This window comes from Acanthochromis polyacanthus, chromosome 3, assembly GCF_021347895.1.
Source record: "Acanthochromis polyacanthus isolate Apoly-LR-REF ecotype Palm Island chromosome 3, KAUST_Apoly_ChrSc, whole genome shotgun sequence".
NCBI classification, from domain to species: domain Eukaryota; kingdom Metazoa; phylum Chordata; class Actinopteri; family Pomacentridae; genus Acanthochromis; species Acanthochromis polyacanthus.
In genome coordinates, this window is record NC_067115.1 from 45,198,750 (window position 1) to 45,219,864 (window position 21,115).

At 41.5% G+C, this 21,115-nt stretch overlaps 1 protein-coding gene across 1 annotated transcript in view; it reads left to right on the forward strand.

Moving 5' to 3' along the window:
- The window catches only part of LOC110971111 (glycine receptor subunit beta-like), a 39,250-nt gene extending 19,405 nt beyond the window's left edge, over window positions 1–19,845 (forward strand). The window contains exons 8-11 of the mRNA XM_051946505.1: window positions 5,624–5,776; window positions 11,834–11,982; window positions 14,636–14,794; window positions 17,190–19,845. Coding sequence (XP_051802465.1) covers window positions 5,624–5,776; window positions 11,834–11,982; window positions 14,636–14,794; window positions 17,190–17,483 — 755 coding nt within the window. The 3' untranslated portion in view covers window positions 17,484–19,845. The remainder of the gene's footprint in view (window positions 1–5,623; window positions 5,777–11,833; window positions 11,983–14,635; window positions 14,795–17,189) is intronic.
- Window positions 19,846–21,115: the final 1,270 nt, after the last annotated feature.

The window sequence follows — 21,115 nt, forward strand, 5'->3', positions numbered from 1 at the left end:
TGGCTCCAGAATTGAAGCCCACCCGGAAGTGTCAAAAACTTGCAATATCACACCGTCCGCTAGAGTTGGCTCCAAAAAGCTTTTTCTCCATAGACCCCAATTCATTTTTGGAAAAAATAAAATTTGATAGACTGATTTTCTACAGCTCAGGATTTTTTCCTGTTAGTTTTCATGGTCAAAATGAGAGATCAGGTGGCCGATCTTAAAATAAATCAATACTGAATTTTAAATAAATCGTGAAAGTTGGCGGAGCCAGGGGGCGTGGCTATACTTGATTGACAGTCCCATAGACTGGTCCTGCCCCTAGTTGCTCTCCGGTCCAGTCTGTTTGATGACGCTTTTTACGTCACTGGCTCCAAAAAATCCAAAACGGCGACCAGGAAGTAGCAAAATCCGGGCTTCATTTTCTCGGCATTGAAACCAACGGGTAACGTCACGGTTAGTTCATGCCTGGTCACTCTGCAGAAATTGCACCTGTTGTTTGTGCATTAGTGACTGAGTTAGCCTGATCTGACACAAGTATGGATTTTTCACATTTTTCTTAAAAAGCTGGGCTAAAATTGCACCTCAGTTGTTGTCAAATACTTCAGGTGATATTTTATTTTTCTTATCAACAAAGCTTTTGAAAAGAACAAACTCAGTCCCCATTAAAATGACCATCTGCGTATCTAAAGACTCGACATATTTCCCTCTGTGCCATATGTCTTCATTGTTGTCCTCCACTGTTGTTTACCAGACTATTAAAACATTATTGCAGTGGGTGACAATTTGGTGATGTCAGTTAGTGTAGCGTGATGTCAGAGTGTAATTTCTTGAGTTGTTTAATGTAAATCAGTGGGACCATTTATGGTTTTCAGTTCCAGCCCCGTCCCTCTGCGAGCACAGCAGCAGCAGCATGGGATGTCTTCCCCTCTGAGCCTCCAGACTGTATACTCAGTGCTTTCTCATGTTTCTTGCATGGTGTTGTCTGTGTTCTTGTGGTCTTGTAGAAAACACTAGATATGCTCCTGTAGTGGTCTTCTGTACCGTACAATTGATTGCTTTAGTTAAACAGTACATGAGCTGCACAGTGGCTTGATGGTTAGTATTTTCACCTTGCAGTTAGAAGATCTGGGCCTCGGTCTGGGATCTTTCTGCATGGAGTTTGCTTGTTCAATTCAATTCAATTCAATTCAATGTATATAGCACCAACTATAGGTCAGATTGTCTCAAGACGCTTTCCAGAACCCAAACAGTGGCAAGAAAACACCCTTTAACAGGAAGAAACCTGGAGTAGAACCCGACTGTGTATGTGGGGAAATATCTGCTGCTGGAAGGAGGGTTGAGAGGGACAGAAGAGGTGGAGAGGGAGGGATGGGAGAAGAGGGTGTGTGGAACAAGGAACATATAACACACAGTTGGATACATGTATGATCAGATAGATGATACATACAAAGTAGAAACTAACATGTAAACTGATTCATAGTTTACTGTTATGATGTACAGCTCTGGCATTAAATCTACTACATATGTAGCTGGTAGTAAAATTCAAACAGTATGTGGATGGAAATATCAAGTATAGTGAGGATGATGCAGAGTAGACTAGTGGAAATAGGATGCTGGAAGCCAGATGACTCCCTCAGGGTCACCCAGTCAGCCCCAATTATAAGATTTGTCAAAAAGGAACGTTTTAAGCCTGGTCTTAAAAATAGAGAGGGTATCTGCCTCCCGAACCCAAACTGGGAGCAGGTTCCACAGGAGAGGAGCTGATAACTGAAGGCTCTGCCTCCCATTCTACTTTTGGAGATTCCAGGAACAACAAGTAAGCCTGCAGTCTGAGAGTGAAGAGTTCTGCTAGGATAATATGGTACTATCAGATCTTTAAGATATGATGGAGATCGGCGGTTAAGAGCTTTATATGTCAGAAGAAGGATTTTGAATTCTATTCTAGATATAACAGGAAGCCAGTGAAGAGAAACCAGTACAGGAGAAATATGGTCTCTCTCTAACTCCCATCAGTACTCTGGCTGCAGTGTTTTGGATCAATTGTCGATGTTTCAGAGAACTATTGGGACAATAAGGAATTGCAATAGTCAAGCCTGGAAGCAACAAAAGCATGGACTAGTTTTTCTGCATCGCTCTGAGACAGAATGTTCCTGATTTTTACAATATTTCTCAGGTGGAAAAATGAAGTCTTACAGATTAGTTTTACAGGGTGGGGAAACAAAAATGTCCTGTCAGGTAAAAACAACTATAAATGGGTATAACTTTTTTATTCTTTGGAATTTTGAACTGATTTCTTGAAGAACACAAATTTAAAGCTTTCAGAACATGTTTATTCAATCTGTCCTCCATCAGCCATGATGAAGGCCTCGATACAACCTCTGAAAGAGGCACAGGCCCTCCTGATATCCTCCTTGGGGTAGACCTCCCATTCCCTGGAGAATGCAGCCTTCAATAAATCCATATTGGCATGAGGGGGGCATTAGTCCTCAACTCAATGGCGCCCCATCAGAAAAAATCCAGGGCGTTTAGATCAGGTGAGCTCGGGGGCCAAATGCCTTTGGGCCAGAAGTTCTCCATATTCTACTCACAGAACTTTTGGAACTTGATTGATGTGTGAGCAGGAGCCCCATCTTGCTGCCACACATAATTGTTGTCAGGGTAGGTGGCCTTCAGCCAGGGCAAAACGGTGTACACACGTGGACAAAATTGTTGGTCCCCCTCAGTTAAAGAAGGAAAAACCCACAATTCTCACTGAAATCCCTTGAAACTCACAAAAGTAACAATAAATAAAAATTTATTGAAAATTAAATAATCAAAATCAGCCATCACTTTTGAATTGTTGATTAACATAATTATTTAAAAAAACAAACTAATGAAATAGGGCTGGACAAAAATGATGGTACCCATAACTTAATATTTTGTTGCACAACCTTTTGAGGCAATCACTGCAATTAAACGATTTCTGTATTTGTCAATGAGCGTTCTGCAGCTGTCAACAGGTATTTTGGCCCACTCCTCATGAGCGAACAGCTCCAGTTGTCTCAGGTTTGATGGGTGTCTTCTCCAAATGGCATGTTTCAGCTCCTTCCACATATGTTCAATGGGATTCAGATCTGGGCTCATAGAAGGCCACTTTAGAATAGTCCAACGCTTTTCTCTCAGCCATTCTTGGGTGTTTTTGGCTGTGTGTTTTGGATTGTTGTCCTGTTGGAAGACCCATGACCTGCGACTGAGACCAAGCTTTCTGACACTAGGCAGCACATTTCTCTCCAGAATGCCTTGATAGTCTTCAGATTTCATCGTACCTTGCACACTTTCAAGACACCCTGTGCCAGATGCAGCAAAGCAGCCCCAAAACATTACTGAGCCTCCTCCATGTTTCACCGTAGGGACGGTGTTCTTTTCTTCGTATGCTTGGTTTTTGAGTCTATGAACATAGAGTTGATGTGCCTTACCAAAAAGCTCCAGTTTGGTCTCATCTGTCCAAAGGACATTCTCCCAGAAGCTTTGTGGCTTGTCAACATGCATTTTTGCAAATTCCAGTCTGGCTTTTTTATGAGTTTTTTCAGCAGTGGTGTCCTCCTTGGTCGTCTCCCATGAAGTCCACTTTGGCTCAAACAACGACGAATGGTGCGATCTGACACTGATGTACCTTGGCCTTGGAGTTCACCTTTAATTTCTTTGGAGGTTGCTCTGGGCTCTTTGGATACAATTCCAACGATCCGTCTCTTCAATTTGTCATCAATTTTCCTCTTGCGGCCACGTCCAGGGAGGTTGGCTACTGTCCTGTGGGTCTTGAACTTCTGAATAATATGAGCCACTGTTGTCACAGGAACTTCAAGCTGTTTAGAGATGGTCTTATAGCCTTTACCTTTAAGATGTTTGTCTATAATTTTTTTCAGATGTCCTGGGACAATTCTCTCCTTCGCTTTCTGTTGTCCATGTTCAGTGTGGTACACACCTTTTCACCAAACAGCAGGGTGACTACTTGTCTCCCTTTAAATAGGCAGACTGACTGATTATGAGTTTGGAAACACCTGTGATGTCAATTAAATGACACACCTGAGTTAATCATGTCACTCTGGTCAAATAGTTTTTTCCTTCTTTAACTGAGGGGCACCAACAATTTTGTCCACGTGTGTATCTCAGAACTTTGTAGCACACATCAGCCCCAATTTTCTGATCTGGCTTGAAGAAGTAGGGGGGCATCTTATTGCCATCTGAGTCCAATACTCCCAGGACCATCTGGAGATCTCTGGGTGCCCAAACTGGATTGTCTGGCATGCTGGATGCGGCGAATGGTCCTCTCACTGATGCCAACAATCTTGGCAATCTCCTTCTGAGGGATTTGGGCATCCAGGAGATCACAAACCCTGTTGCGTTTTACTTGTTGCTTGCTCACTTCACAATGCACCAAGGTCTGCCAAATACTAAAAAGATTGGTTAAAGGTAAGGAACTTTGATTTTAATTATTGTTTTGATTACCCTCACCGTTTGGGCAGGACATTCAAATTTGTCAGTAGGACATTTTTGCTTCCCCACCCTGTATGTGGAAGTTAAAGGACATGTCCTGGTCAAAGATAACTCTATAACCTTGCCAGCAAGTTGATTTCTCGCGATATTTGTGAGTTCACAAATCTCTCAAGAAACCATCTTGCTCCACTCCCTCATTCACTGTTCGTACAGAGCCAAGTTGGCACGGGCCAATCACGCAGCAGTATTCGTGTGTGGGGCGGGATATCTGGGTGTGAAGACGACGCCAAGCGCCAGTAGATCAAAACAAACATGGCAACGGAGGACAACGATCATGTAGATGCTGCTATTAAGTCAGTTTTAGCTGAATCTCCTGTCGCTTCTTTGAAGGAAGAACAACGAGAGGCGCTTTGCGCATTTCTGGACGGTAAAGATGTTTGTGCTTTTTACCTACGGGTTTTGGTAAGAGTATATTCTACCAATTGGCTCCGCTCGTTGTGAAGATCCCGCGATTGGCTAAAAACAAACCTGTCAGAGGCGGGACATACTGTTGCATTGTCCAATCCGTGCCTCTTTCCTCCGAACGGATTTACATGGAGCGGTCCCAGATTGATATTGTGGAGTACTATCAAGTACTACACAATTATTAATCTGGCTATTGCCAGGTTAATAACTCTGAGGTTCCTCACAGAAGTACTGGAGGCCAAAGTAATGCCATCCAGAGTAACTATATGCTTTGAAAGCCAGTTTCTAAGATGTTTGGGGCCAAATACAATGACTTCAGTCTGGTCTGAATTTAGTAGTAGGAAATTACAGGTCATCCAGGTCTTTTTGTTTTCCCTGTGCATGCTTGGGTTCTCTCCAGCTTCCTCCCACAGTCCAGAAACATGCTGAGGTTAACTGGTGATTCCATAAATTTTCCATAGATGTGAATGTGACTGAGCTTGTTAGTTTCTAAGTGTAGCCCTGTGATAGACTGTTACCTGTCCAGGTGTCCCCTGCCTTCACCCAAAATCAACTGGGATAGACTCCAGGTCCTCCGTTACCCTAATGAGGATTAAGTGGTGTATCGATGATGGATGGATAAACAGCACATGTTATCTTCTGTAAATGCTGCCTGAAACTACTAAGTGATCCTCATTGTACCTTCTCTGTTTGCTTCTAGGATACTACACCTGCGTTGAGGTGATTTTTACATTACGAAGGCAGGTTGGTTTCTACATGATGGGAGTTTATGCTCCAACTCTGCTGATTGTAGTTCTGTCCTGGTTATCATTCTGGATCAATCCTGATGCCTCAGCTGCAAGGGTGCCACTGGGTGAGTACCACAACTACACATTTCACATGTTGTGTACAAATTAACTAACATTTCAGTATTTCAACACTTCCAGGACCCTGTAACCTACACAGCTAGTATGTGCAGTACACCACACGGAGCAGAATTTTGCAATGAAGATAACATTTTTTAAGCCAATTTTCAGGAGCAGGCATACAACTCTGTCATGTGCCTCTACATATCACTCTGGCCTTCACACTAGTTTGTTCTTGCTTCTTGTGCAAAGAACAACAAACATCATAGCTATATCTTAACATGGACACGTCTTTCATCAGCCCCTCCAGTAAGAGAACGTTCAAATCAGCTCCAGATTTCATCCACCTCGACCAGCATAATTTGCAGCAAGGCCCATCAGACGAGGAAATTGGTGTTGTTTCAGAGACGTCATTTGTTCATCCACCTGACTTCAATTGGATTTCCTCTCTCCAACACCATCAGGACTCCTTATCTTATGATTGCTCCTCCTCACAACCCGGCATTCACCCCTTGGGGAGGACCAAAACATAAATTCTCCCTCCTCAACTCCCGCTTGCTCCATCATTGATGTTTGAAGCAGGCGAGCCTCTAAAGCAGCAGACTCATTCTTTTGTCACACCTGGACATGCTGGTTCTATACTTCCGATAGTGATATCCCTCCTTGTGAAATCTTCGACCACACTGTTGTAGGTCTTCAGAGAGCTTTAAGTGAAAAGTTTCACCTGCCACATCACTACTAGCTGCTATTCCCAAGGCCACAAGGCTTCCCTCTCCCATACTTTCAAGGCATTGACATAAAGAGAGGCCAGTGTTTCGGTTATGAGGACAAATTATCTGTAGCAATTTTACCCTAGCTAACAGCAGCATGTCTCCATAACTTCATGACTAGTACAAATAATATGAGAGTCATTCCATGTCAATTCAACAAATGCTTGTTGCACCACTTTCTCAGATCCTCCCAAAATTTTTTTGGGCTTTATTTGGGTAATTTTATGAACAAATGCAAAGTATTATGGTTATAAACATACAGTATAAGCAGTAATGATCTAATCTAATACCCATAGTCAGTCCAAACTTAATCCTCGCCTATGATTTTAGGGTTTTAAACTACTAAAAAAAGCAATTTATACTCCTTTTACATGGTCAGAATTTTTTCCCCTTCCAAAACTTTTACCCTTCTGGTGAGAAAAGTATAGAAATGAATGAAAATAAAAAAATACTGGACTGTGGAATTTCCCAAAATATCCTTATTATTTCATGGGCGACTTTATTTTGGGTTTTTCATGCCTCTATTTTAGGACTTATTCTTGTGAAAAGACATTGAAAGAATGAATTTTCTTCTTTACTAATGAAAGTTGCATAAGGTAAAAGTTTTAAAACATTAAAATAAAGCTTATTTATTGATTTATAGGCTGTTGAACTCAGGTGTAGACCCAAAATAGCCTAACTTTAGGCATTAAAAAGTGCATGTGGGATACATGGTACGCGGTTCAAATTTTTTTTGGAGGAACTAGTATGTGTGAAGTATGTGTGAACTTACTTTCATATTTGTTTCTTGTGCCAAAGATGAGCAACTGCTGAATCAATTTACTATACATTTTGATCCTCGTTTTTGTTTTTAGGAACCATTTACATGACCAACTAAAGATGAAAGATGAATCTGAAGCATCAGCATCGTAGTATAAGTTACAAAGGGCATATCTGAAGTTAATTATTATATAGACATTGTTTTTTCTTTCATACAGTAACTGAATAAGAAGAAATGGCATCACTCCCAGACTGCATTCTCAGGACAGCCTCGGTATCGTATTTGACTTATCAGCTGAATTTGAAGATTTGCAAGTGAAATTCATGCACCCAAAAGGTCCCAGCAAGAAGTTCACATGGCCTAGAAAGGATGACGTAGTGTGGGTGCCTACAGCCCACATCCTCTGTCCAATCACTGCTCCTTCAACACGCCGTGGTGGACAGTACCACATATCTGGTGCAGATGATGGCCTGATTTCAGAGAAATTCAAGCAGTTCAAAGGACAGAAATAGTGGTGTGATAAGTTGGGGACAAATTACATGTTTTACATGGGACCTAAGGCAATATAACTCATTTTAACTGCAATATATTAGTTAGAATTCCTAAAAAAACGCCTATAAAACATAGTGCATTTCTTGGTTAAATTGGCCATGAAGGATTCAAGAAACAATGTTGATACTTCAGATATCAATTATTCGGATGTTTATTGTTATACAGACAAAGTTTCATGTTTCTACTCCATGTCCCACATTGGTTTCTGTGCCAATATATGTATGGTGTTTTTCAGTCTGTTTCATAAATAGGCATCGTTTTGAGGTCTAAGGAGACTAGCTAGCTCTTGGATATTTTTAGGTTAGAGAGAACTTTTAAGGTACTTTGAGATTTTTATAACATATGAACCTTGTTACTTATTAAAATTTGTGAAAAAAATGCCTAAATTCTTGAAAAATGCCATTTTCGCCAAATTTTTAAATTGCCCTGTACCACAGAGAAATGGGTATATTCATTCCAAATTTTTTTTCCTGCTCTATTGTTAAGGTGTTTGAACCCTTCAGATCACTTGTAAGTCTATATCATCAGTCAGTTCCCAGTATTATCTTCCTAAATCAAGCCTTTCTACCTAACATATCAATTTCCGAGTGGAAAAATAGGGATTTAAATATTTTATAACTTAGCAAATAGCAATCATATGATGTTAAAACTTTGCAAGTAATCTATTCTTATGTTGGGATAGTTAAAAAAAAAGTTTGGAGATGATCAGAGGAGGTCATGCAACAAAATTTCCTCAGATTTGTTGAAATGAGATGGAATGACTCATGACTAGTTTCCACTTCCATCAATATCTTAGGATGGAAACATGCCCTCTAAAATCTCTTATGGCGTTGGGATGTAAATATCACTGACCTGCATCTTCCATTCTAGCCATCTCCTGCTGTTATTCTGGCACCGGGATGCCACGTTCTCTCACCTGTATCATCCATATAAACAGTCTCCTTCTCTCATGCCAACACTGAGATTAAAGATTACCTTCTACAATGCAGTTTTTGTATTATCCACATCACTCATCAGCCTTCTGCTTCTGTTCCTACCACAGAGATGACAGTGTAAGTAATGTCTACCCTCTGGTCACCAACCCTCTGCTTATAGCCACCAGGATGCTAGATTCTTTGTCACCTCCCCTAAGTTACTTCTGTTCCAACTCCCATCAACATCCCAGCAATGAAACACATACTCAGAAATCACCTAGTCTTGCTCATTTTTACAATAAGCACCTTCAAATGGTTTCTAATCACTAGATTTTTCACTTTCTGGATGCCACTTTGCCTTGCCTTAACCCACCATTTCAACAGTCTGAGGTTGTCATTCTGGCACCAGGATGCCGGTCTCACTAATCTCTGTGCCACATTCACTCTCTCCAGGATTTCGTGGGCGTTTTTTGTGATTGTTGTGGCCGAAAATGCCTGAATTCGCGGCAGCTTTCCTAAAAAATTGCGATAAAAGTTGCGATGTTTTAAGCTTATTTGTTGTGACGAAATTTTGGGAGACAGTGACAATTGCTAAAAAGCTGCATTTTTTCCAGCTTGTAGAACATGTTTCAACACTGTAATCGACAATATTTATTCCCGAAATTAATTATTTAACGTTCCAACCCATTTCCACAAGCTGGCACACCACGGTGGGACATGAGCAGCAGCCAGATACTGGTTTAACATGACGTGGTTGGTAGATTTAAGGCACAAAATGATAATTTACTATTGAATGAATCATATTTGGACATATCTGTCAGTGGCTTAAAAAGTTCATTTCACTTCCTGACACGTGTTCACACACACATGCTCCCAGCTTGTCACGTCAATTAACAAGAACAGCACTGAGAGAGCGCAACTCCACCAAGACTGTTCATTACCTGACCTCGCGCTGAGCACAGGTGTGTGTTCTGCGTGTGTACGTACCGAATCACGTGACCTAAATATGTAGCGGACGACGGAAATTGATGGGACTCAGAAACACCCCCACAATTTAATCAGTTGTTCCTTGTATCATTTCCAATACGTCCACAGTGGTAGATTGTTGTAGGATCACAATGATGTGATTGTCAGCAGGCTGCTGAGGTAGCGTTCATCTGTTGCCATGGTTACCGTGCAGGTAGCAGATGCCGTGCCTCTACCTCAATGGGAAAGCCTTAACAAATCCATGGATCCGAACTTTAAGCCGTATCACTGCTGAAGTCTAATCACTTGGTCCTTGTGTCATTTCTGACCCTGAAAACTTCATTTAAATCCTTGAGTCTGTTTTTGAGTGATGTTGGTAACAGAGGATTGATTCACACACGCTGATCGTCACATAACTCCGCCGTGTTCTTTGGTGGAATAAATAATCTAATTTACCTTCATTCTTTCAGTGCTCTAACGGATCTGGATGCAACAGTTTCCATCATGGTGATTTGTCTGGTCTGTTGTCTGATCATTTCAGCCGTTCTAATGTGTTTCGTGTTTAATGATTTTTTCTTTTTTTTTGTATTCCACCACAATATTGCACGGATGTAAAACAGTTTCGCTCCGCTTTGGTGAAGAACATCAGTGGATAAATTGTTTATCACGGTCTTCAGCAGTAATTTTTGTTGGTAAATGAGAGACATTAGTATCGCATGTCTGCATCTTCAAACCATAAACAAGGAAGTGAATTCGGTGATGTACGTGCATTAGGTTTGCGCTGGGAGCTGCTCTGATTGGTGGAACTCACGGGAGGCGGGCCAAAATTGCGGGAAAGTTGCGGTGATTGGACAAAATTGCAAGGCCTTTCAAAATTTGCGGAGATTGGTTGATTTCGCGCGATCACAATATCGCGAATTCCTGGAGGGACTGCACATTTTAACAATCCATGACTTGCAATTCTGGCACTAGGACGCCACTTTCTCTGCACAGTCTCCCACCTCCATCTCCAGTTCCTCTGTCTTCTGTTGTCTCCTTTCAGCATTTCAACACTTCCATGACAGGCACCAGGACACCAGTCTCCCACTGTCCCATTACAGCACTCACTGCTCTTTCTCGTAGGGTTTTTGAACTTTGCCGTGCACATCATTCCTCAAGGTTGCTCCTTCATCTCTCATCTGCTGTCACTTACTTCCTCCACTCAATCTCTTCTCAACACACTCATCTTTGACAGCTTTTGTATCTCATGCCCTCATCATCTAGCCCTGATGTCTTCTATTTTTGCATATTTCTCACACTTAAATGCTCCATATCAAACTAATTTTTTAATATCGGACGGAGATAACCCACTGAACACCAAATGCAGTTTTTAAAAGAAATAAGGTTATGAAAGATTTATTAAAAACCTATATCACCCCTAACTTTTGGGAAGACAAGGGTCCTGTTCCATCTGGCATAAAGCTAACACTGAATTCCACTAGAAATACATGGTACCAGAAGTGAAACATGGTGGTGGTAGTGTGATGGTTTGAGGACCTGGATAACTTGTCATGATGGAGCCATGAATCCTCCTGGAGAATATCCACCATCATTTCATGACCTAAAGCTCAAGGACATATCGGCTGGCAGCATAACAATGACCCAAAGCATACAGATAAAACCACTTCCAAATCACTCAAAAAGAAAAAAAAATGAAGGTTCTGGAGTGGCTGAGTCAAAGTCTTGCCTTGACTCCAACTCAGACGCTGTGGCAAGACCTTAACAAGCCCTACCAGTTATTAGTTTTATCAATGTTTAACTTTTTCACAGCGATGATATAGGTTTCAATAAATCCTCAATAGAACATTGAAAAACCGCATTTTGTGTTGTGTCGGTTATCTCTGTGTAACATTAAATAAATAGAAGCATTAGTTTGATTATCTGGAACATTTAAGTATGAGAAATATGGAAAAACAGAAGACATCAGGAAGGGGGCAAATACTTTTTCACAGCACTGTGTGGGAAGGGAAAGAGGGAAGGGGAGGAAAAAGGTAGCATAGGTGAGATAGACTACACTTCATCATATCACACGTTACACTTATGTGTTATCCTGTTATTTTCTAGGTATTTTATCAGTACTCTCTCTGTCCAGTGAGAGTATGTCCTTGGCTTCAGAGCTACCAAAGGTTTCCTACGTAAAGGCCATCGATATCTGGCTCATTGCCTGTCTGCTTTTTGGGTTTTCATCCTTAGTGGAATATGCCGTGGTGCAGGTCAGTTCTTACACAAACACAAATGTGTTGTACACACAACTGCATTTATACAGCTATCCATTTTCTATACACTGATTTATCCTCTGTAGACTCACAGATGGGGGCTGGACTCTATCCCAGCTGACTTAGGGCAAAGCCAGGGTGCAAATGTCAGGATGGCATGGGCCTTTCTTTAGGAGCTAACAAGGTCATGTGACATAGACATGTGGCTAAGTCACATGAACCTACATGAACATGGCAGACATTCTGTCCCTCCACAGAATTCCCAACTTATCATAGTGGAGGGGTATTTGTGTCCCTATGATCTTTAGAGCTATGTTATCAGGGACAATAGCCCCTGTTAGGGTTTCCAAAGACAATTTAGTCACAGAAGAGGGGCCAAAGAGCAATGCAAAGAGTGTCTGTGACTTGTTGTAAATCCACTTTTAAGACCTCACCAAGGAAAGGAAGACCAGAACCCCCCTTTGAGACTAGCCTGGGAGGGGAACTCAGTAGCAAGAGTCTGGTCCACTGGACTAGGCTAGGACAGCCCAAAGGAGCAATGGAGTCACCACCTGGTGGACCCACCACCCACTGGGATAGATATAAGGGTTGGCCATGATTAAGGGAACTCAGGGAAGCCTCAGCACATCCATGGCAGAGATCATTGGCATGTTGGTAACAAAAATATCACTGCCATTTAGCTATTAATTAGAAAGAATCTCATTCATTGCTCAATTCCACAAAATGTAAAGAACATGTGGTACCACCTCCTGAAGAAAACAGTTTACAGGTCAGGGTTTTTTTGTATTTCATTGACAAAATTAAGTTAGGCTTTGGTTTTATGTTTACTCCTCCTTTTTCTGATCATACTCAAACCCAAACACATATTGAGGAACAGGCAAATGAACACCAATTTACTGCATATTGCAATGTTTGTGTTTTTTAAGCTATCATTTCATTATGTGTACCGATGGTGTTCAAGAGGGCAAACTGCTTGCCACATTGGCAACAAATTCATCATGTAATATATCAAACAGTAGGACAGATATAACTGTTGCATTGACTTATGTTAATGCAACAGTTATCCCAGGAGAAGTTTGGAAGGAAACATCAAGAATGCCTGGAGCAACATTAGTCTCCAAACAGGGTTGGAGAATACTGTCTGACAGATAGCCTCTAGATGAATAAAAGGTACAAGAAGATGTCAACATCAAAAGTCATTTCACTGACCTCTAAGTCCAAAGAAATACATGGTAGAACCAATGATAATTATATACAAAACATTTATTAACTAGTGCCACAAACAAACAATGAGACACCAATGACTTAACAAACAACAGAAAGTTAGCCTTGTACATTTGGACACTGCAATTTTACCCATTCTTCAATTTTGGTACCCGTCCCCTGAAGTTGTTTGGAGAATTCTTTTGTCTTTTGTTAATGACAGTAGTACCGATTCACTGGACCTTCCAGATACAAGTGTCTTTAAGCTACATTGACTGAACTCAAATAATCTCCTTTTCATTCATTGTGTGGCTTCTAGCACCAATCGGCTAAGACTGTGTAAAAGAAAATGAAACTCAATCTTAGTCTAATCTCAAACAAGACTGAGAATGTTATATTGGATGATGGTGACGGTGATCTTGACTTTGATGTTACACAATTTGACTTTCATAAGAAACCTTGGAGTGATCCACAACAGCTTCTCAAAATTTGACCGACAGATCAGTTTATTAGTCAAAAGCACCTTTTTCATTGGAAACTTCTGCTAACCAAGGTAAAGGCCTATCCCTTTCTTTACCACCACTTAGCTGGAATATTTAATCTCTTTGTATGTGGAGCAGTCGGCTCTTTAGCATCTGCTGCTAACTGGTAAAAAAACAGAAACAAAACTGTGATCACATAACATCAGTATTGGCCTTCCTCCACTGGCATCCTGTCTATTTCACGACTGATTCTCACATTTTATTATTTTTTCAAGATCTAAATTTGATTGACACCACCTCTTTTTAATCAGAAATCTTACATTTACAGCACTGAGGTCAACTTACCAGATGCTTTTGGACATTCCAAGATCTAAACACAAAAATGGAGTCTTTGCAAGAGCTGCTCCTATTCTCTAGAACAGTTTACCCTTTCAAATAAAAATGGTATAGAGTTGAAACTAGAAACTTTTAAGTCATTGCTGGCAGCCTGCCTCTTCATCTTTCATTGTATTATATCATTTTATTTGTCTTTTAGTCACTGTATACCACATTTATTTTTTTTTAATTTAAAAATATCTCCTGGGGAATTACTGGATACGTCCATATAATAGCACCAATGCATATCCTAAATGTGAATCATCCATTATTAATAGGTTGGCATTACGCTCCTCATACACTTGCATTTTGAATAAGTAAGTGATTCAAAGTTTTGCACACATTTAAATGATATATTTCTCGTGAAAATTCCTGTGATTTGACCAATCATTTAAATTCAAGCTGCTTAATTTGAGGTTATGGAAGTGTCCTGAGCTCTATAGTGAAGGAACAGCTCCCCATTGGACTTGTTTTTGTTTGTTTATCCTTGAATTTGTCAACAGTCTGTCTGTGTGCAATTAATGGTCTGTCATTCAAATTCTCATTCTCTCTTTGCCCTTCTCTCTTTCTCTTTCACTTGTGCTCCATAGGTGATACTGAACAGTCCCAAACTAATCGAGGAGGAGAAAGCCAAAATGGCCACGAAGGAAAAAGCTTTAAAGGAGAAAGAAGGAAAAAAGCCTTCGAGTAAAACTAACAACACAGTCAACGGGACAGGTGGAACGCCCATGCATGTCAACACTCTGCAGGTGAATGCAACTGGTAAAATGGACTAGCACCAGCAACCAATGAATAGATTATTGCCACTTAAGGCGCTTTTCCACTAGCACCCACTCGGCTCGACTTGACTTGGTTTCAGTCGTTTTCCATTACATTGACTACCACCTCAAGGCAGGTGGAGTTGTCATAGCATGGCGGCCTGACCATGAAGTTAGCGTTGATGGCTAACTAGCTAGCTTATCGTTGCATACAGGAGACAATGATATTACTTTCAAAATATACTTGTTCGTTTAAAGTAGGGCTGGACCCGAATATACAAGTATTCGGTCGTGACGGTGGGATCCAAATATTCGGATTGTACCCCCCATCAGATGATGTCGCATGATTGGTATTTGACTCGTCAATTCATCTGTCCCCCCGTCAGACGTTATGAACCATACCAAATATTCACATATTCATCATTAATCTGTGCCAAATATTCGGAGCCCAGAAATTGACAGTCAGGCCAGCCCTCCTTTAAATTGAGCTCACCACCAATGGAATAAGTAATGTAAAAGTTTCTTGACATTACAAAAACCTTACCGGTTTTAGTGAAGGAGTCGCTTCCATCTACCTCCTGATAAACTTTCCGGTTGCGAGTCGGAGCGTCCAGTTCCCTCTGTATTCTTTGGTCCGCCACCAAAGACAGAATAGTCTCGACCTCTTAATTCTGGTGTGTCATCACTCCCTGTCCAATCAGTGGCCTGCACTCTGTAGACGTCACGTTATCGGCTCCACTCAGCTCGCTGGAAACCCCGGCCCAATAGGAACTAAAAGAGAACCTGGTACCAAGTACTATTTTAGTACCTGGTACCTGGTACTACGTCCTGATGGAAAACCTCACAAACCGAATGGAGTCGAGTTGAGTAGGTGCTGGTGGAAAAGTATGGCGTCATAATTGGGTCAAAAGTCGCGCGCACGTAAGGCTCTCTTGCGCGTGCGAAACATGTACCCCGCGCGAGTGGAGTAAAGTCTCCACGGGCGCAAAAAACACTCTGCGCGTGCGTAGCAATGTCTCCGTGTGTGCAGACCAAGCTCCGTGCGTCCAGTGTCTCACGAAACTGTCCTCCTGTGTGCGTGGAGCTCTGATCTATGCGCTCGGGGAGAACACTTTTGACACTTTGTGGACGGATACCAGTGCTCGCCACAACTTCCCTATGATTGGCTGTCTGCGACAGCAAGAACTCACCCCCCACGTGGGATGTCACTGTATACAAGAGAGGAAATGACACAGTCGGCTGGAGCCCCTTTGATGCTGCTGCCGCTGTTCTGCAGCTCTGCCAAACACACACAGAACCGAGCCCGGATCTCCAACTGCCGGTGGGTGAGTGTCTCCACGTATTTCTGGCTCAAAACGGGAGGTCTCAGTGCTCCATTGCGGGGCTGTCAGCCTTTAGTACAGCGAAGTTAGCTCCATTGCTAACGGCAGTTACCCAGGTGGACTGACCAGAATCGGCCCAGAAGCCCAGCGTGTCTACACCCCATGGACTTGAAATGTACCCCTAATTATAGAATCACTCTTAAACTCCCTGTCAGAATCACTGGTGTAGACACGCTGGGCTTCTGGGCCGATTCCGGTCAGTCCACCTGGGTAACTGCCATTAGCAATGGAGCTAACTAACGTCTAATCGCTGTACTAAAGGCTGACAGCCCCGCAATGGAGCACTGAGACCTCTCGTTTAGAGCCAGAAATACGTGGAGACACTCACCCACCGGCAGTTGGAGATCCGGGCTCGGTTCTGTGTGTGTTCGGCAGAGCTGCAGTCCATGGGCACAGCAGAACAGCGGCAGCAACATCAAAGGGGCTCCAGCCGACTGTGTCATTTCCTCTCTTGTATACAGTGGCATCCCACGTGGGGGGTGAGTTCTTGCTGTCGCAGACAGCCAATCATAGGGAGGCTGTGGCAAGCACTGGTATCCGTCCACAAAGTGTCAAAAGTGTTCTCCCCGTGCACGTAGATCAGAGCTCCATGCATGCAGGAGGACAGTTTCGTGAGACACTGGATGCACAGAGCTTGGTCTGCACACGCGGAGACATTGCCATGCGCGCGCAGAGTGTTTTTTGCGCCCGTGGAGACTTTTTTCCGCTCGCGCGGGGTACATGTTTCGCGCGCGGGAGAGTGTTATGCGCGTGCGACTTTTGACTCAATTATGACGCCATAGAAAAGTGCCATTACATTCTTCAAAATAACCATAACTTGTGTCCTTGAAAATAAGTAAAAGAGCGGCACTGCACTTGTGCCCCAGCAAGACTTGTTAATCAGGCACTGTTTAGCAGGGTCTGTTTTCTTCTTTCATATTTTATTTTGAGGTAATTCCGAAATTCCAAGAGTGACAAAAAAAAAATCTGCGATTATATCACAGTCAGCCTCTGTCTTTTACCAGGTGGTCGAAACTCGCTGTAAGAAAGTTTGCACCTCCAAGTCGGACCTTCGCTCCAATGACTTCAGCATCGTGGGATCTTTACCTCGAGACTTTGAACTTTCCAACTTTGACTGCTACGGCAAACCAGTTGAAGTTACGGGAGCTCTCAAGTCCCAAAACAAAGCCAACAAGAAACCCCCGCCGCCCAAACCCGTCATTCCTGCTGCTGCTAAACGGATTGATCTCTATGCAAGAGCGCTCTTCCCCTTCTCCTTTCTCTTCTTCAACGTTGTCTACTGGTCAGTCTATCTGTAAGAGGAAGAATAGGGTAGTAGTAAGGTGAAAATAAAATGATCTGTATGCTGATAACGACTGGTAGAATCAACGTAGTTGCAAAGATTGGTGTGGTCCTTGAGAGTAACTGTAGATTGCCATATTGACAAAACTTTGTCCATGTTAAGCATTAAGAAGGCACTGCATGTGTGTCTGATAGATGACACAGTGCTTATTGCAAGCTAAACTATAGTGAGGTGAAACTAAAACCTCTACGCTGTGCATTAGAAATAAATGCTTTTTGCTGAGTGTGGAACTACTGGTAACACTTTATGTTGAAGGCATGGAATAATGCTAACTACTAAATATGACTTTTATATCTGCTCCCAGTTGCTTCAGAGAATCGACATCAAATAATCAGACTACAAGGTTTATCACTATGTCACTCAAAGAATGTTGCTTTGATGCTGACAGACAGCTGATCTGAACCAGCTACTCATATCTGACCATATCTGACAAAGGGAACTATTACTGCCGTTCCTGCTACTGCCATTGTTGCTCAGTTAATTGGATCTTAAAAGGGTAGTCACTTTCAAATGGTGTGTAATCAGAGCTGATGTCATGTGAAATCCAATGTGAAGGGGTTAAATTGTATGTGTCTTTCCGATCAAAGCATCTGGATCACTAAAAAAAAAAAAAAGAAAAAAAAAGGGGAAACTGGATCTGAGACTCACTACAGTAGTAAACCAAAAGGGAATTAAGCAGCTTTCACCCAAAACCCATTCATTTTAATTGCTTGCAACAACATCATGCCGTTGTGCCGAGCAAAGCGCAACGATTGCCGTGGTCAAACTTTGACTCCTGCGTGTTTTTACATGCAACCTTGTGGCCAATAGAAATATGACATATCGCTTGGGTGGAGAAAAAGCCGATGCTGTGTGTGTCTGAATTTATCGAATTATATGACACCACCTTTAGGTTGTATTGAGACTCGGAGAGGAAGATAGATAGATAGATAGATAGACAGATAGATAGATAGATAGATGGATAGATGATGGTCAGTTCCATTAACATTAAAGGTTAGTTACTCTGAAAGTAACTTGCTAAGTAAAACTATAAACAAAATACTTCTAATTTTAAATCTATAGAAACACTAACTGTATTAAAAGTCAATAAACAGTATTTATACCTTTCGAGGCACCGTGATTTAAAGGGATTTTGACAAGTAGTATGAAAACAGTTGTGGTAAACTACATAAGGTGCACAGATATTCTACAATCACATTGGTCATACTGTGATTATGATTGAGACCAACCGACCACTCAGTGAAGAGTTCTACAGTCTGATGGGAGACTAAGGAGTTCTTCTTTTGCTAGCCTTCATACTAGCAAGGCTAGTTCTAATGTTTGCTACTTAGCACCGAACAAATACACATTCACTGTTGAAGTCTTTGAACCCAACTGAAAGCTTCTTGCCTGAGAGGACGGTGATGTTGCTCCTCAGGACATTTTGAAAAGCCTTCCTATTTTGCTCACAACTCCAAGACTCCCGAAGAGCTGTGTGAAAGCTGCTTTTTCTATGGTGTTTTCTCTGAGTCTTAAATACACAAATTATTTCTACCTGTTCTGAATGGAAGGCATGCATCATAGAGAGAAATGAAGCTAATGAATTGAATAAATTAGAATATCTAGTCATGCTTTCACACAGTTGCTTCTCTTAATGTTGACCATGGCCATTGACACGAAAAGTCAAAGTAGTAGTTGTAGGACTCCTAAGTTCACTTCCAATCAAACTTTGTCTCCCAACCAGTTTGATCGACGGCCTAAATAAACCACAGCTCGGAGGATCAGTTTAACAATCTAAGACTGAAGAAAAAACTGTTAAAAAGATGTGCAAAGTTGACCTTTTTTCTGTTTCTTGACATTCAACAGCAGCTTACCAAAGCATTCTTACCACTTTAGTAACTGATATGATGGAGTTTCTCTGGCAGTTGCACGGATTAATCAGTGTTCTTGGATTAATGAGCATTTGGGCACAGATGTATGCTAATCAGTACCTCTTACCATAAAGTGTTACACAGCTTAGTCAGCTCAGTCAATAATACTAGATGTTTTGTCCTCTTTAAAGCCTTCCAGCACATAGAGATATAATCCTGATGCAGGGATGTTCCAACTAACTGCTACAGCACCTCTGGTCTTATACTACAGTCTGAACCTGTTGATGCTAAACACTGTTAAGCACCAGCTAAGCTTGGCTGCTAGCTGCTGAAGCTGCTGAATTTGCTATGCTCTTTCTTGGAATATATTGCTATGATTAATATTTCATACTTGCCTCTCCAGCATGGTAAAGCCTATAGTGAATTATTTTCAAAGAAAATTCAATAAAAAGTTTCCTTTCTTAAGAATGTGTGGATTTTCACTTTTGATTAAACATTCCAACAGAACTGAAGAGAACTTGACTTCCTGATTTGGATACCTAAGGAAACAGAAGGAACTACATAGCTGTTTAATTATCCTGATGTCTTCCATTTTTGAATATTTCTCACATGTAAGTGTTCCAGATTATCATACTAATTCTGATATCAGACAGAGACGACCCACAGAAAACCAAATGTAATTTTTAAATAAAATAAATGTATTAAAGATTTACTGAAAACCTAAATAATTCCCCCCCGAACATCACCACATCACCATGGAGGAATTCTGGCCCACTCTTCTCAACAGAATAGTTTTAAGTTAGGCCAGATAAGATGGTTTTTGATCATGAACTGCCCTTTTAAGGTCTTTCCACAGCATCTCAGTTGGTTTGAAGTCTTAATTTTGTTCTTTTTGAGACATTCAGAGGTGGATTTGTGTGTTCGATCATTTAGGACAAGTCATCCAGCTCCTGTGGAAGCAAAGCAGCCCCAAACCATCACATGACCACCACCATGTTTCTCTGTTGGCATCATTTTCTTCTTGTGGAATGCAGTATTAGCTTTATGCCAGATGTAACAGACACATCTTCCAAAGAGTTCCACCTTTGATATTGTTTGAAAGACGAGGCTTTATGATCTTCTCAAAGTCATTGACATTTGTCAGTCTAGAGTGGTACAAAGCCATTGTTAAGACTCTAAGACTCCAGAGAACCACAGTGAGAGACATTATGGAGAAAAAAATCATCAATGTATCCAGTGCAGCTGTAGATCTGTACAGATGAGTAATGACACTGACGTTGTTATTGGTGGCTTCATTACAATGAATTCCTGTGTTATTTTCTATCCTCGCCTCCCAGAGATTCACCCATCGGATGTCCTCACAATTTCATCCACACACCCACTTTACCCAATTCTCCAGTGAGCCCCAATGTCCTTACGTCTTGCCATCGGTCTTCATCAGATCATCTTGTATCATTTTAGATTCTGTTATTGTTCACCTCTTGCTGCCTGCCTACCTGTACGCCAGCATTTTACATTTTTACCATTATTTTTAATAAAAGCACGGCCTATCTAATGTGCATTTTGCCCCTCCTATCTGGTCTCGTTTTATGAATCGTGAGACTTTCTTATTCAAAGGCCCACCACAAGCAACAAAAACTCTTTCCAGTTTCTGACAGTGAAAGCAAGATTTCAGACAAAAGGAATCGAAACACCTCATCTGTCAGCATTCTTTTTTCATCCAGAGGACTGGAGTCTG